The sequence below is a fragment of the Pongo abelii genome, chromosome 10 (genome assembly GCF_028885655.2).
Source record: "Pongo abelii isolate AG06213 chromosome 10, NHGRI_mPonAbe1-v2.0_pri, whole genome shotgun sequence".
Taxonomy (NCBI): domain Eukaryota; kingdom Metazoa; phylum Chordata; class Mammalia; order Primates; family Hominidae; genus Pongo; species Pongo abelii.
In genome coordinates, this window is record NC_071995.2 from 110143135 (window position 1) to 110155156 (window position 12022).

The 12022-nt window shown below is 55.4% G+C and overlaps 2 protein-coding genes across 2 annotated transcripts in view; one reads left to right on the top strand and one right to left on the bottom strand.

Moving 5' to 3' along the window:
- Positions 1–298: 298 nt before the first annotated feature.
- PHETA1 (PH domain containing endocytic trafficking adaptor 1) lies at positions 299–8802 on the bottom strand. The gene is made up of 3 exons (XM_024257430.3): positions 8543–8802; positions 5715–5859; positions 299–3067 (listed from the first exon to the last, which is right to left on the bottom strand). The coding sequence occupies exon 3, from the start codon at positions 3029–3031 to the stop codon at positions 2288–2290; it is 744 nt and encodes a 247-aa protein (XP_024113198.1). The 5' UTR covers positions 3032–3067; positions 5715–5859; positions 8543–8802; the 3' UTR covers positions 299–2287.
- Positions 7052–12022, top strand: part of LOC129049346 (uncharacterized) — a 35119-nt gene continuing 30148 nt past the window's right edge. Inside the window, exons 1-2 of the mRNA XM_054528253.1 lie at positions 7052–8957; positions 11617–11731. Of these exons, the coding sequence (XP_054384228.1) occupies positions 7942–8910 (969 nt within the window). The 5' untranslated portion in view covers positions 7052–7941 and the 3' untranslated portion in view covers positions 8911–8957; positions 11617–11731. The remainder of the gene's footprint in view (positions 8958–11616; positions 11732–12022) is intronic.

Here is a 12022-nt window from a genome sequence, read left to right on the forward strand (position 1 = left end):
TTTTCCCTCATATTCCTCCTGAAGACTCTGTCCTGTCACGGGATTTCAGAGATTTACATCCCTGCTCTTATACTCTCCAGCTATGTGGCTCAGGCAAGTTTCATAACCTCAGTGAGCCTGTTTCCACATCTGTAAAACGGGACCAGCATCTGCCTTGAAAAGTGAGAACGTGCCTGGCAGGGCACCAGCCATGTGGGACCACACACTAGTCCCTGCCCTTGCACAGCCTGCTCTGGGCTCTGCCAGCGAAATCAATCAAGGATTTTGATGGGGAAAAAAAAAATGACACAATCAGCCATTACTTGACAAAATTTTATTTTAGCCCTTGCATCTCCCTGCCAGGTTGCCAGACATCTCCCCCCACACCCAACTCAGGAGGCAGCCTGATCCCACCTTGTGCTTTGGTAGGGGACATCCCTCACCCCTCTCTCCCAGGAGACCAGGGCCAACGTACCTTGAGAGTCTGTAAACCTACACCAGGACTGGGGTTAACACCCCAGCCCACCAGCTGAGTCTGCCAGGACACGGGGCTCTGGGCAGCTCCGAAGCCCTCCCAAGCCCCAGATCCTGTGTCACCCACACCCACACCACTCAGGACTCTGGAAGGAGGTGAGCGGGGACCGTACCAAGACCCCAGAGGTGCCTGTGGAGGAGAGCAGGGCTTGCTGGGGGGAAGACAATGAAGCAGCCAAGGATCCCTCTCGAGGGGCTCCATCTCTGGCTGTGCTTCTCCAGCCCAGGCTGCCCCTCTCCCCGGGGGCAGTGACAACTGTTCCCCCAGGCCAAGCCCAGAGTCACAGACCATATCCCCTTTCACCAGCAAACAGGAAACTAAAGCAGTGAAAACATCAAGCTTTGTTGCCAGAAAAAAAAAAATGAACCCTAAGTATTTAAAATTCAGACGGAAGTCCCAGCCCACCGGACCAGCCGTGAGCTGCAGAGGCCTTGATTGCAGACACACCCCCCTCCTAATTTCCCCAAGCCCGAGGGTCTCCAGAGACAGAAAGAAGGGGTTTCGGGCTGAGTCTGTCAGTCACCAAGAGGCAGCGTTTGGGAAAATCAAGGTCAGGGTGGAGGTGTCCTCAGGGGGCCCCCGGTGTGGGGCACTGAGGACTGTAAACATGACCCAGGGTGAGGGCCAGGAGGTGTCCCAGCCCCGAGGTTCTCCCTGGATGAAAAATGGGCACTGTGGTGAGAAGAAAGGGGACCGGCGGTCAGCCCCGAAACCAAGCAAGACCTGGTCCCCACCGGGAGTGTGGGGGTGGGGACTGAGCTAAGGAGGAGACATGTTAGATGGGGCTGCCTGGAGCTGAAGAGAGGCTCTGGAAGCCACACTCGGTGTGTGGCTGTTTTTTCTCCGCCACTAGGTCAGCACCTGGGCCTTCCTAGGCGGTGAGTCAGCTGGTGGCCTCCCCTCCCCGGGGGAACCTGCTAGAAGGTCACCTCGGGCCATGGCTACCCAGCCCAGGAAGGGAGGTCAGGCAAGCTCCCAAGGGGCCCCAGGCCCAGGGGCCAAGACTGAAGGATGCAATCAAGGAGTGTCCGGAGAGCCCTGTGACAGCCACCACAGAGACACAGGGCCCACTGCCACCAGGAGCACCACCATGAGGCCTGGCAGGGGACCTGGCAGAGTCCTGCCTCAGCTGGCCCAGGCCAGGAGCCCCGGGGACCAGGCCACCTCACCCTTCCGGTCCTGCACTAACACATGCACCTGTGTCCCCAAGCTACCCTCCAAGCTACCGTCCTGCTCCTGGAGGCAGGCAGGCACGGAGCCAGGCCAGCTCCTCTGGCAGGTCCTGGAGCAAGGCCAGGCACAGGGGTGTGGCTGCCATGACCGATCCTCCCTCTGTCCACCCTGAAGGCCCGGTCAGGAGCCGCACTAACTGTGCATTTGCTTTTCAGGCCACGGATTGTCCTCAGTCCCAGTGACCCTCTGAGCTGCAGGCCCGGCAATGCCTGTTGCCAGCACAGGCCTCTGCCGGGCAGCTCAGGCCAGCCTGGGCCTGGAGTTCTCAGGAAACCTCCCCCTCAGGCCCTGGATTCTCCTTAGTGTTGCGTGTGACGTTCCCCTCAAGGGTAGGCCTTCTGAGTCACATGGTCCTAAAGGCCCACTCAGAATCCAGCACCTTCTCAGAGCCTGCATCCCCCAAAACCAGGCCACTCAGGGCCTGGGGGCCAGCCTTGCCAATGATTTCCCTCAGGACCTGCTCCCCCAGTCTCTCCAGGACCCGGCCTGTCCCAGAGGGCGTGGAGCTTGTGTCCCCCTAAAACAGGTGCCCTGGTGGCCTCAGGGCTGGACCCGGCTGCTGAGCCACTGGCTGCGCAGGGCCCGGATCTCCTGGCCATAGCACTCGTGCAGCCGGGCGAAGGGGGCCATGTCCAGGGGCCCGTGGGGTGCCGAGGCCCGGCGGCGAGGAGGTGGTGGAGGGGGCTCGGGTCCAGGCTTTAAGGTGGCCTCAGTGCTCCAGACAGCGCAGCCATTCTCCTTGGGCGGGAGGGCACTGGGCCGGCGGGGCAGAGGCAGGGCTGGGACCGGGGCCGGGGCAGAGGGCAGGGACGGGACTGGGGCCGGGGCAGAGAGCAGGGACGGGGGCAAGGGCAGGGACTGGGCCTGGGGCAGGGTCGTGCCACTCCCGCTGCGTACAGCCGCCAGCTGCTGCTCCAGCTCGCGCACCACCAGCCGCAGGTAGTCAAAGCTGGCACGCGACAGGGCCTTGACCCAGCCCTCCATGGCATCCTGACTCTCAGCGGCCAGCACATAGGTGCGTGCCCGGGTCCCCGCGAAGCGCACAGCGAAGGCGAACTCCTCGGCGGCCTCCACCAGCTCCACGGTGCAGCCCTCCAGGATGATGACGCCCACGGGCTCGCGGCTGGCCGCGTCCTCGAAGTAGAAGAGCATGTTCCCGCGCAGCACGAACCAGCGCCGGTGGTAGGCCGCGTGCCGCCCGCCCTTCTTGTACAGGAAGCCTGCGTTGTCCACCGGGGCGTCGCAGGTGGCGTAGAAGGCCAGGCTGCGCTCGTTCAGCTTCATGGTGGCAATCGCGGGGCCTGGAGGGGAGCCTGGGGCCTGGACCCCACAGAAGGGCTGTTATGCACAAGGCCACTGACGCTAGGTCACCCAGTGCCCCAAGGGGACCTTGCAGCCACTCTACATCCCCATTTCACACATGAGGAAATTGACGCTCTTGGGTGGAAGCAGCGGGCCCATGCGCCCACAACTCCTAAGAAGCAGAGATAGGACTGGAACCTGGGTCTCACAGTCCTCCCCAGACAGCCTCATAACCTCCTACCCTCCTGTATCCCTGAAATAATGTTGTGAGTTCCTGCTGCATGCCAGACATTTCAGAGGAATGAACTCACTTTATCTCACAATAGACCTTAGGTCACAGGGACTGGCCTGGCTCCAGTTCAACAGATGAGGAAACAGAGGCACAGAGAGGTTAACTACTTCCCTGGTGTCACAAAGCAGGTTGGGCAGGGCTGAAATCCAAACCCAGGCCTCATTTCAGGCACTGCTGTTTCCATCATCCCAAGAACAAGACCAGCTGGCCTTCTGCAGTCCCTGCCAGGTCCCAGCCCTGACTTTGTGGTTCGACGTTGGTTTGTTCATCTATGAAATGGATGAGCAGAACCAACTTCAGAGAGTTGTAGAGATTGACTTCATTCATAAAATGTTTATTAAGCATCTATTGTGTGCCAGGCATTGTTCCAGGCCTAGGGATATAGCAATAACAAGATGGACAGGGTTGACCAGCCTGGCCAACATAGTGAAATCCCTTCTCTACTAGAAAATACAAAAAATAAGCCAGGCGTGGTGGCAGGCGCCTGTAATCCCAGCTACTCGGGAGGCTGAGGCAGGAGAATCACCTGAACCCAGGAGGCGGAGGTTGCAGTGAGCTGAGATTATGCCATTGCACTCCAGCCCAGGCAATAATGTGACAGTCTGTCTCCAAAAAAAAAAAAAAAAGATGGACAGGGTCCCTGCCCTCGTGGTGTTGAAATGCCACTGGCAAGTGAAAGGGAGCAGACAGTTAACAAACAGATAAGACGTCTGCCAGGTAGTCTCATGTTCTATGGAAAATAGTAAGACAGGGACTGGGCACAGTGGTTCACGCCTGTAATCCCAGCACTTTGGGAGGCCAAGGCCAATCCTTCTCACCTGAGGTCAGGAGTTCGAGACCAGCCTGGCCAACATGGCAAAACCCCATCTCTACTAAAAAACAGCCAGGTGAGATGGTGCACGCCCATAATCCCAGCTACTTGGGAGACTGAGGCAGAAGAATCGCTTGAACCCAAGAGGCGGAGGTTGCAGTGAGCTGAGACTGTGCCATTGCACTCCAGCCTGGGCGACAGAGCAAGACTCCATCTCAAAAAAAAAAACAATAGCCAGGCATGGTGGGGGGTGCCTATAATCCCAGGTACTTGGGAGGCTGAGGCAGGAGAACTGCTTGAACCCAGGAGACAGAAGTTGCAGTCAGCCGAGATCGCACTACTACACTCCAGCCTGGGGACAGAGCCAGACTCCGTCTCAAAAAAAAGAAGCAATCTGGGGAAAGATGCAAGCCCAGGGCTAGGCTTACAGGAAGGAGGGGCAGGGGGCCGTCCCATGCCATGTAGCATAGAGGACTCTAACTCCATGCCGTCGGCCACAGTGACCCCATCCACCTTCCCCCAAGGAGTATACGATGGGGCAACGCTGGCCAGGAAGGACTTGTCGGGAGGTGGCATCTGCGTCCCCGGCCTGGCCACCTTCCCTTGGGGTTTTCCATGGCCATTTTGAGAGCCCACCTTATCTCCCACTGCAGAGCCTCAGCCTGCATAGGATGGTAGCTACATTTTTCAAGAAGCAAAGCATATAAAGTCCTGGTACGCAGTAGGCACTCAGTGTTCATTCCCCTGCCTGGGTGGCATCTTTCTCAGAGCCTGGTGGAATGAGGTCAGGGTGGTGCCCCTCCTGGGAGCAGGTGACCGCAGTGAGGCCCTGTCGGACTACCTATCCTAGGGTGGAGGGGGTTGTCCTTGCCACCTCCTGTCACCCACATAGGCAGTCAGGGAAGCCTTCCTAGAAGAGGGAACGTGAGTTGTGACTTAGAAACTGAGATCAACCAACCCAAATGCCCAAATCAATGATAGACTGAATAAAGGAAATGTGGTACATACACACCATGGAAAACTATCCAGCCATAAAAAGGAATGAGATCATGTCCTTTGCGGGGAAATAGATGAAGCTGGAAGCCACCATCCTCAGCAAATTAACACAGGAAAAGAAAACCAAATACCGCATGTTCTTACTCATAAGTGGGAGTTGAACAATGAGAACACATGGACACAGGGAGGGGCAGAACACACACCGGGGCCTGTTGGGGATGGGGGGTGAGGGGAGGGAACTTAGAGAACGGGGCAATAGGTGCAGCAAGCCACCATGGCACACGTATATCTATGTGACAAGCCTGCATGTTCTGCACATGTATCATGGAACTTAAAATAAAAAAAGAAACTGAGGTCAGTTTGTCCTGACCTAGTGGGAGGCCAAGGCCAGAGCCCCCAAAGTCTCCAGGTGTTGAATCCCCACCCTGCCTCTCAGATACAGCTGTCCCTCTCTAAGCCGCAGGGATTCACGCATTCCCCACACCACCATCCATCAACTCCCATGTGGATGCTGGTCCCAGTTCTCATAGGACCCTCCCGCCCTGCTCGCCCAGTTCCGCTCCTACCTCTCAGGCCACGACTTGCCTCCCTGCCCTCTGCTCAGCTCCAGCCTCAGCTCGCTTTTCTCTGGACTCAAATGTCAGCTCTGCAGCATCCGGGATGGGGGACCCCAGACAGGCTATTCACCTCTCTGGGCCTCTGTTTCTGCATCTGTAAAATGGGATCATAACAGTGCCTAAGTCAGGGCTGTTGTGACAATGATACAGTGACTAAATGGACTTTGTGGAGCATGGGGCCAGGCACACAGTGCCTGCTGAGCGTAGTTGCAGTTCACATTTTTCTTGGCTTTTCCCCAAACATCCCCATGTTGTGCTTCTGATCTCAGCAAATGGCCCTTGGTTTCCCTCTCACCCCCACATCTGATTGCACATCAAGTCCAGTTGATCCCCCTCTCCAGCGTCTTCCAAATCAGTTGCCTAATCTGTCCACTCCACCTCCCCATTCTAGGCCCCATCACCATTCACTGGGATGGCTGCTGTAGCTTCCTCACAAGTCTCCTTGCCCCTCCCTGTCCATGTTCCTCAAGGTAAGATCCAAGCCTCCTTCCTAGGCTCTTCTCCAAGCCACACTGAAATCCACTCCCCACAGAGGGATCCCGTGAAAATTAAGTCCAATCACACTCCTCCTCTGCTCTAAACCCTCCCATGGCTCCCTACTTCTCTCAGCATAAAATTAAATCCTTAGGCAGGGTGAGGTGGCTCACACCTGTAATGCTGGCACTTTGGGAGGCTGAGGGGGGAGGATCGCTTGAGTTAGAGACCAGCCTGGACAACATAGCAAGACCCTATCTCTATAAAAAATAGAAAAAAAAATAGCTGGGCATGGTGACACAAGCCTCTAGTCCTAGCTTTCTGGGAGGCTAACATGGAAGGACCCCTTGAACTTGGGAGTGATCAAGCCACTGCACTCCAGCCTGGGTGACATAGTGAGATTCTGTCTCAAAAAAAAAAAAAAAAAAAAAAATCCAAGCCTCCCATGGCTTCCAAGTTCCCTTTCCCTACCTCTTTCCCCCTTGTTCACTCAGTTCCAGCCATCCTGGCCTCCTTTCTGTTCCTCAAATACACCAGACATATCCCCACCTCCAAGACTTGGTCCCAGCTGTCTGCCTGCAGGTCTTCACAAGGCCAGCTCCCCATCCTTTGGTCTCAGCCTAGCTGTCACCTCCTCAGAGAGGCGGTCCCTGGCCACCCTATGCACAAAAAGCCCCCCAGTCCCTCTCCTGTGCCTCCACGTGAAATTAATACCTGGGTCATTTTTGCCTGCAGGGTTGTTTGTGGTCTGAATTCCAGTGCCTGGCATGCAGTAGGTACTCACACAGCTGTTTGATTCATTCTGCAGGTATCTTCTGAAACCTCTCAACAGCCCCAAGACAAGGGGTCTCACCCCACATTCACAGATGTGGAAATGGACACAGGGAGGTTCAATAAGTTGGCCAGAGGCATACAACTGTGCCCAGAATCACATGCTCCAGGCAAGCCACCCAAATAAAGGAGCTGATCTTGGGGTCTCTCCACCCCATCAAGGCCAAAGGAATAGCAACTTCTCTCCTGCTCAGCAACCCTCCTCCCCCGACTGCCTAGATGGAGGCCAAACTGGTTCAAGGTCACCAGCAGGCACAGGACCCAGCTCTGCCCGTGACCCCTGCCTCCACCAGAACGGGGAAGACAGGAAGCTGCAGGGGCACAGGCGCCAGCCTTGCCTGGAGCGAAGGCCTGGCCCCTGCCTTATCTCCCCACACTGTTTTCCAAGAAGTTCAGAGTCCACTGTAGGCACTGCTGCTGATTCAACAGCCCATGGCCAGACAGGAAGCTGGAGGGAGCCTGGCCCGGCTCTACTCCCAAGGCAAAGTTCCTGCCTCCACAGGTCCAGGCTGGAGGACCTTGGACAAGTCGTTTCACCTTTCCAAGCCTCAGTTTCCTCCTCTGTTAAATTGAGCTGTGTGGCGAGGGTGCATGAGCTAAAAGAAGGAAAACCCACTGGCAAACTATGGGAAATGGATTGCAAATGTTAGCTGATGTGAGTCGGGATCTTCTCAGCCTCATCTGCAAAATGGGGACTTTAACTTCCATCCCTCTAAGGGCTGAGTGAATTTACTCCTGAAGAGTCATTTTGCAAAATACTTGGTGGGTAGTGAGCTTTCAGGGAAAGAGCTGTCAAAAAGGCAAATAATTCATCCAAGATCTCCAGGGGCACAGCTGGCCCCGGAACCCTGGTCTCCTGGGAGACTGAAGCATGGCATTTTGGCACTCACTTCAAGGAAAGAAGCCAGAACCGCAGGTCCTGGGGTTGAATCCAGCTGCCCTCAGTGTCCCCCAGCAGCGGGCGTGGGGAAGAGGGTGTGGCAGGCACAGGCTGAAAAACATGTGTGCCAAGAACACTAAAGAGCAGCCTGGCCGTCACCGCCCCAGCAGGGACCCCAGGGACACGCCAGCACCGCGGTCCAGACACAGGCAGCCCCCTCGCCCACGGCAGGGGCTGCTTCTCCAGGTGTGGCCCTGCTCCCGGCTGCCCTCTGTCCCTTTGTGTGTTGTGCGTGGGAGCTCTCTTAAGTTGCTTAAAGGACAGCCAGAGCCCCAGATGGGTGATCAGCGGCAGAATGGGGGGCTTGTCCGCAGTCCCCACCAGCGGCAGACGTCCCTATGGGCTGAGGGAGGGGAGGGTGGTCATCGGCCAAGTTCGCCTCGGCAGCTGGAGAAGTCACCACTGGTGCGGAGTCCCAGCGGGGAAGATCCTCACAACGCGCTCTCCAAGTGGCCGGGGGACCCCGAGGCCCAGGGCGGCCCGACCCGGGTCCCGTGTCCCCGTGCAGGTCCCCCCGCCAGGCCCGCCTTACCTCGCAGCGCAGGCCTAGGGCGGCGACGGGACCGGAGGCGCGAGGTTGCGAGGTGGCCCGGCCATGGTTCGGGACTGGCCCGGTTGCGGCGGCGGCGACGGCGGCGGCAGCGCTTTGTCTCCTGGGCGGCCGGGCCGGCGCAGCCGCGGGAGAGCGCGGATCCGACAGAAGGAGGCGGGCGCAACCGGACAGTCCGCGACTCACGGGCGCGCCCCTTTAACCCTTCCCAGCCTGCTCGCGCCGGGCCCGCCCCCGCCTTCTTCCCGCCTCCCGATTGGCAGGCCCCGAACCGGCTCGCCCCCGTGAGCCCGCCCTCGAAATCACTCTTAAAGGGTACGCTCCTGGCTCGCGACTCCCCAGTGCCCTAGCCCAGAAAAGAGGATTGGAGCCCGGGAAGCTCATTGCGATTCCAAAGGTAAGGACCGGCCCAGGTCGTGGATTAGCCTGCAAAAGCATTTGGGGGTCCTGGGCGGGCCATTCGCTGAAGTCCTAGGCTTAAGTCCGAACTCCCCCCGAGGACAAGGCAGGAGGATTGCTTGAGCCTAGTAGTTCAAGACCAGCCTGGGCAGCATAGGGAGACCACCATCTCTACAAATAATAAAAATATTTGCTAAACCTGGGTTGCCAGGTTTAGCAAATTTAATGCCTAGTTAAATTAGAAAAATAGCTCTAATTCCTGAAAAATGTGTGATTGGCAGAAAAGGCAGCTGAATCCAGGACATTTGCATACAGCACTGTTCCATACAGACAGGGCGTCTCACAAGCTTCCCCTGGCTCCAGGTGAAGAGAGAAAGTTCTGGAATTAGGCAGACGTGAGTTCGAGTCGCACTAGGCCACTGAACACTGTGGGAGCTTGGAGAAATCATTTCGCTTCTCTAAGCCTCCGTTTCCTCATCCGGAAAATAAAGACGATCATGATATGTAAAGTGCACGGCACAACAGAGAGCTCTCAAGAAATAGGAATTGCTGTTGTTTTTGCCCTGCCCAAAATAACACAGTTCCACCTCCTTGAACCCTTCCTTCCTGTTCCTGCCGCCTCTTCTCCACCACTCGCCACCTCCCAATCACTATTCAGTCCTGGCCTGAAAGCAGGAAGAACAGGACAGACCAGGGTCAGCTCTCCATTGTACAGCCTCTCACTAAGCGCCTACTGTGTGCCAGGCACTGTTCCTGAACCAGGTAAGTAGGTGCAGCCAGGAATCAAGACAACACAAATGAGTTCTGGAAGTGATTCGTGCTAGGACTGTACGCTAAGGCAATGGGGCAGAAAGCCTGGGAGTGCAGGGTTTTTGCTTTTTGTTTTTTGTTTTTTGTTTTTTTTTGTCACCCAGGTTGGAGTGCAGTGACACAATCACAGCTCATTGTAACCTGAACTCCTGGGTTTAACCGATCCTCCCACCTCAGCCTCCCAAGTAGCTGGGACTTGTGTACCACCACACCTGGCTAATTTTTTTTAATTTTTTGTAGAGATGGGGGGTCTTGCTATCTTGCCCAGGCTGGACATGCAGCTTTTAGACAAGGTGGTCAGGGAAGGCCTCTCTGAGGACAGACCTGGAGGAATGAGGGAGGGAGCCATGTGGCTATCTGGGAGAAGGATGTCCTAGGCAGAGAGAACAGCAAGTGCAAAAGCCCTGAAATGGGGCCATCCTGGGCATGTTTGAAGAACAACGAGACCAGTGGAGGCAAGTGAGCAAAGGGAAGAATAGTAGGAAAATAGGTCAGCTGGCCGGGCGCAGTGGCTCACGCCTGTAATCCCAGCACTTCTGGAGGCCGAGGCAGGTGGATCACTTGAGGTCAGGAGTTCAAGACCAGCCTCGCCAACATGGTGAAACCCTGTCTCTACTAAAAATACAAAAAAAAAAAAAAAAAAAAAAAAAAAAAATATTAGCCAGGCATGGTGGTGTACACCTATAATCCCAGTTACTTGGGAGGCTGAGACAGGAGAATCACTTGAACCCAGGAGGCAGAGGTTGCAGTGAGCTGAGATTGCACCACTGCACTCCAGCCTGGGTGACAGAGCAAGACTCTGTCAAGAAAAAAAAAAAAGAAAAAAAAAACACAATAGATCAGAGATTATTGGCAAAGCCAGAAAGCCAGGTGACCTAGGGGCTTAGGGGCCAGAGGAAAGATTTTGCTTTTACTCTAAGAAGAATGAGGAGCCATGGGAGGGTTTTGAGCAGAGGAGGGACATGGTCTGTGTTAGATTTAACATGGTCCCTGACTGCTATGGGAGGAGGGACTGCAGGGAATGAGAGTAGAAGCCAGGAGATCAGGGAGGACACTACTGCAGTAGTCCAAGCAAGCGATGGTGGTGGCTTAGAGTGGAGCAGTGGAGGTGGAGAGAAGTGGTTAAGTATAGATATATATTTAATGGATATATGTATTAGTCCGTTTTCACACTGCTGATAAAGACATACCCGAAACTGAGAACAAAAAGAGGTTTAATTGGACTTACAGTTCCACATGGCTGAGGAGGCCTTGGAATCATGGCGGGAGGTGAAAGACACTTCTTACATGGCAGTGGCAAGAGAAAGTGAGGAAGAAACAAAAGCGGAAACCCCTGATAAACCCTTCAGATCTCGTGAGACTTATTCACTATTACAAGAATAGCGTAGGAAAGACTGGCCCCCATGATTCAATGACCTCCCCCTGGGTCCCACCCACAACACGTGGGAATTCTGAGAGATACAATTCAAGTTCAGATTTTGGTGGGGACACAGCCAAACCATATCATTTCGCCACGGCCCCTCCAAATCTCATCTCCTCACATTTCAAAACCAATCATGCCTTCCCAACAGTCCCCCAAAGTCTTAACTAATTTCAGAATTAACCCAAAATTCCACAGTCCAAAGTCTCGTCTGAGACAAGGCAAGTCTCTTCTGCCTATGAGCCTGTAAAATCAAAAGCAAGCTAGTTACTTCCTAGATACAGTGGGGATGCAGGTATTGGGTAAATACAGCTGTTCCAAATGGGGGAAATTGGCCAAAACAAAGGGGTTACAGGGCCCATGCAAGTCTGAAATCCAGTGGGGCAGTCAAATTTTAAAGCTCCAAAATGATCTCCTTTGACTCCAGGTCTCACATCCAGGTCACGCTGATGCAAGAGATGGGTTCCCATGGTCTTGGGCAGCTCCACTCCTGTGGCTTTGCAGGGTACAGGCTTCCTCCTGGCTGCTTTCACGGGCTGGTGGTGAGTATCTGTGGCTTTTCCAGGCACACAGTGCAAGCTGTCAGTGGACCTACCATTCCGGAGTCTGGAGGATGGTGGCCCTCTTCTCACAGCTCCACTAGGCAGTACCCCAGTAGGGACTCTGTGTGGGGGCTCTGAACCCCACATTTCCCTTCTGCACCCCCCTAGCAGAGGTTCTCTATGAGGGCCCCGCCCCTGCAGCAAACTTTTGCCTGGACATCCAGGCATTTCCAAACATCTTCTGAAATCTAGGCAGAGGTTCCCAAACCTGAATTCTTGACTTCTGTGCAC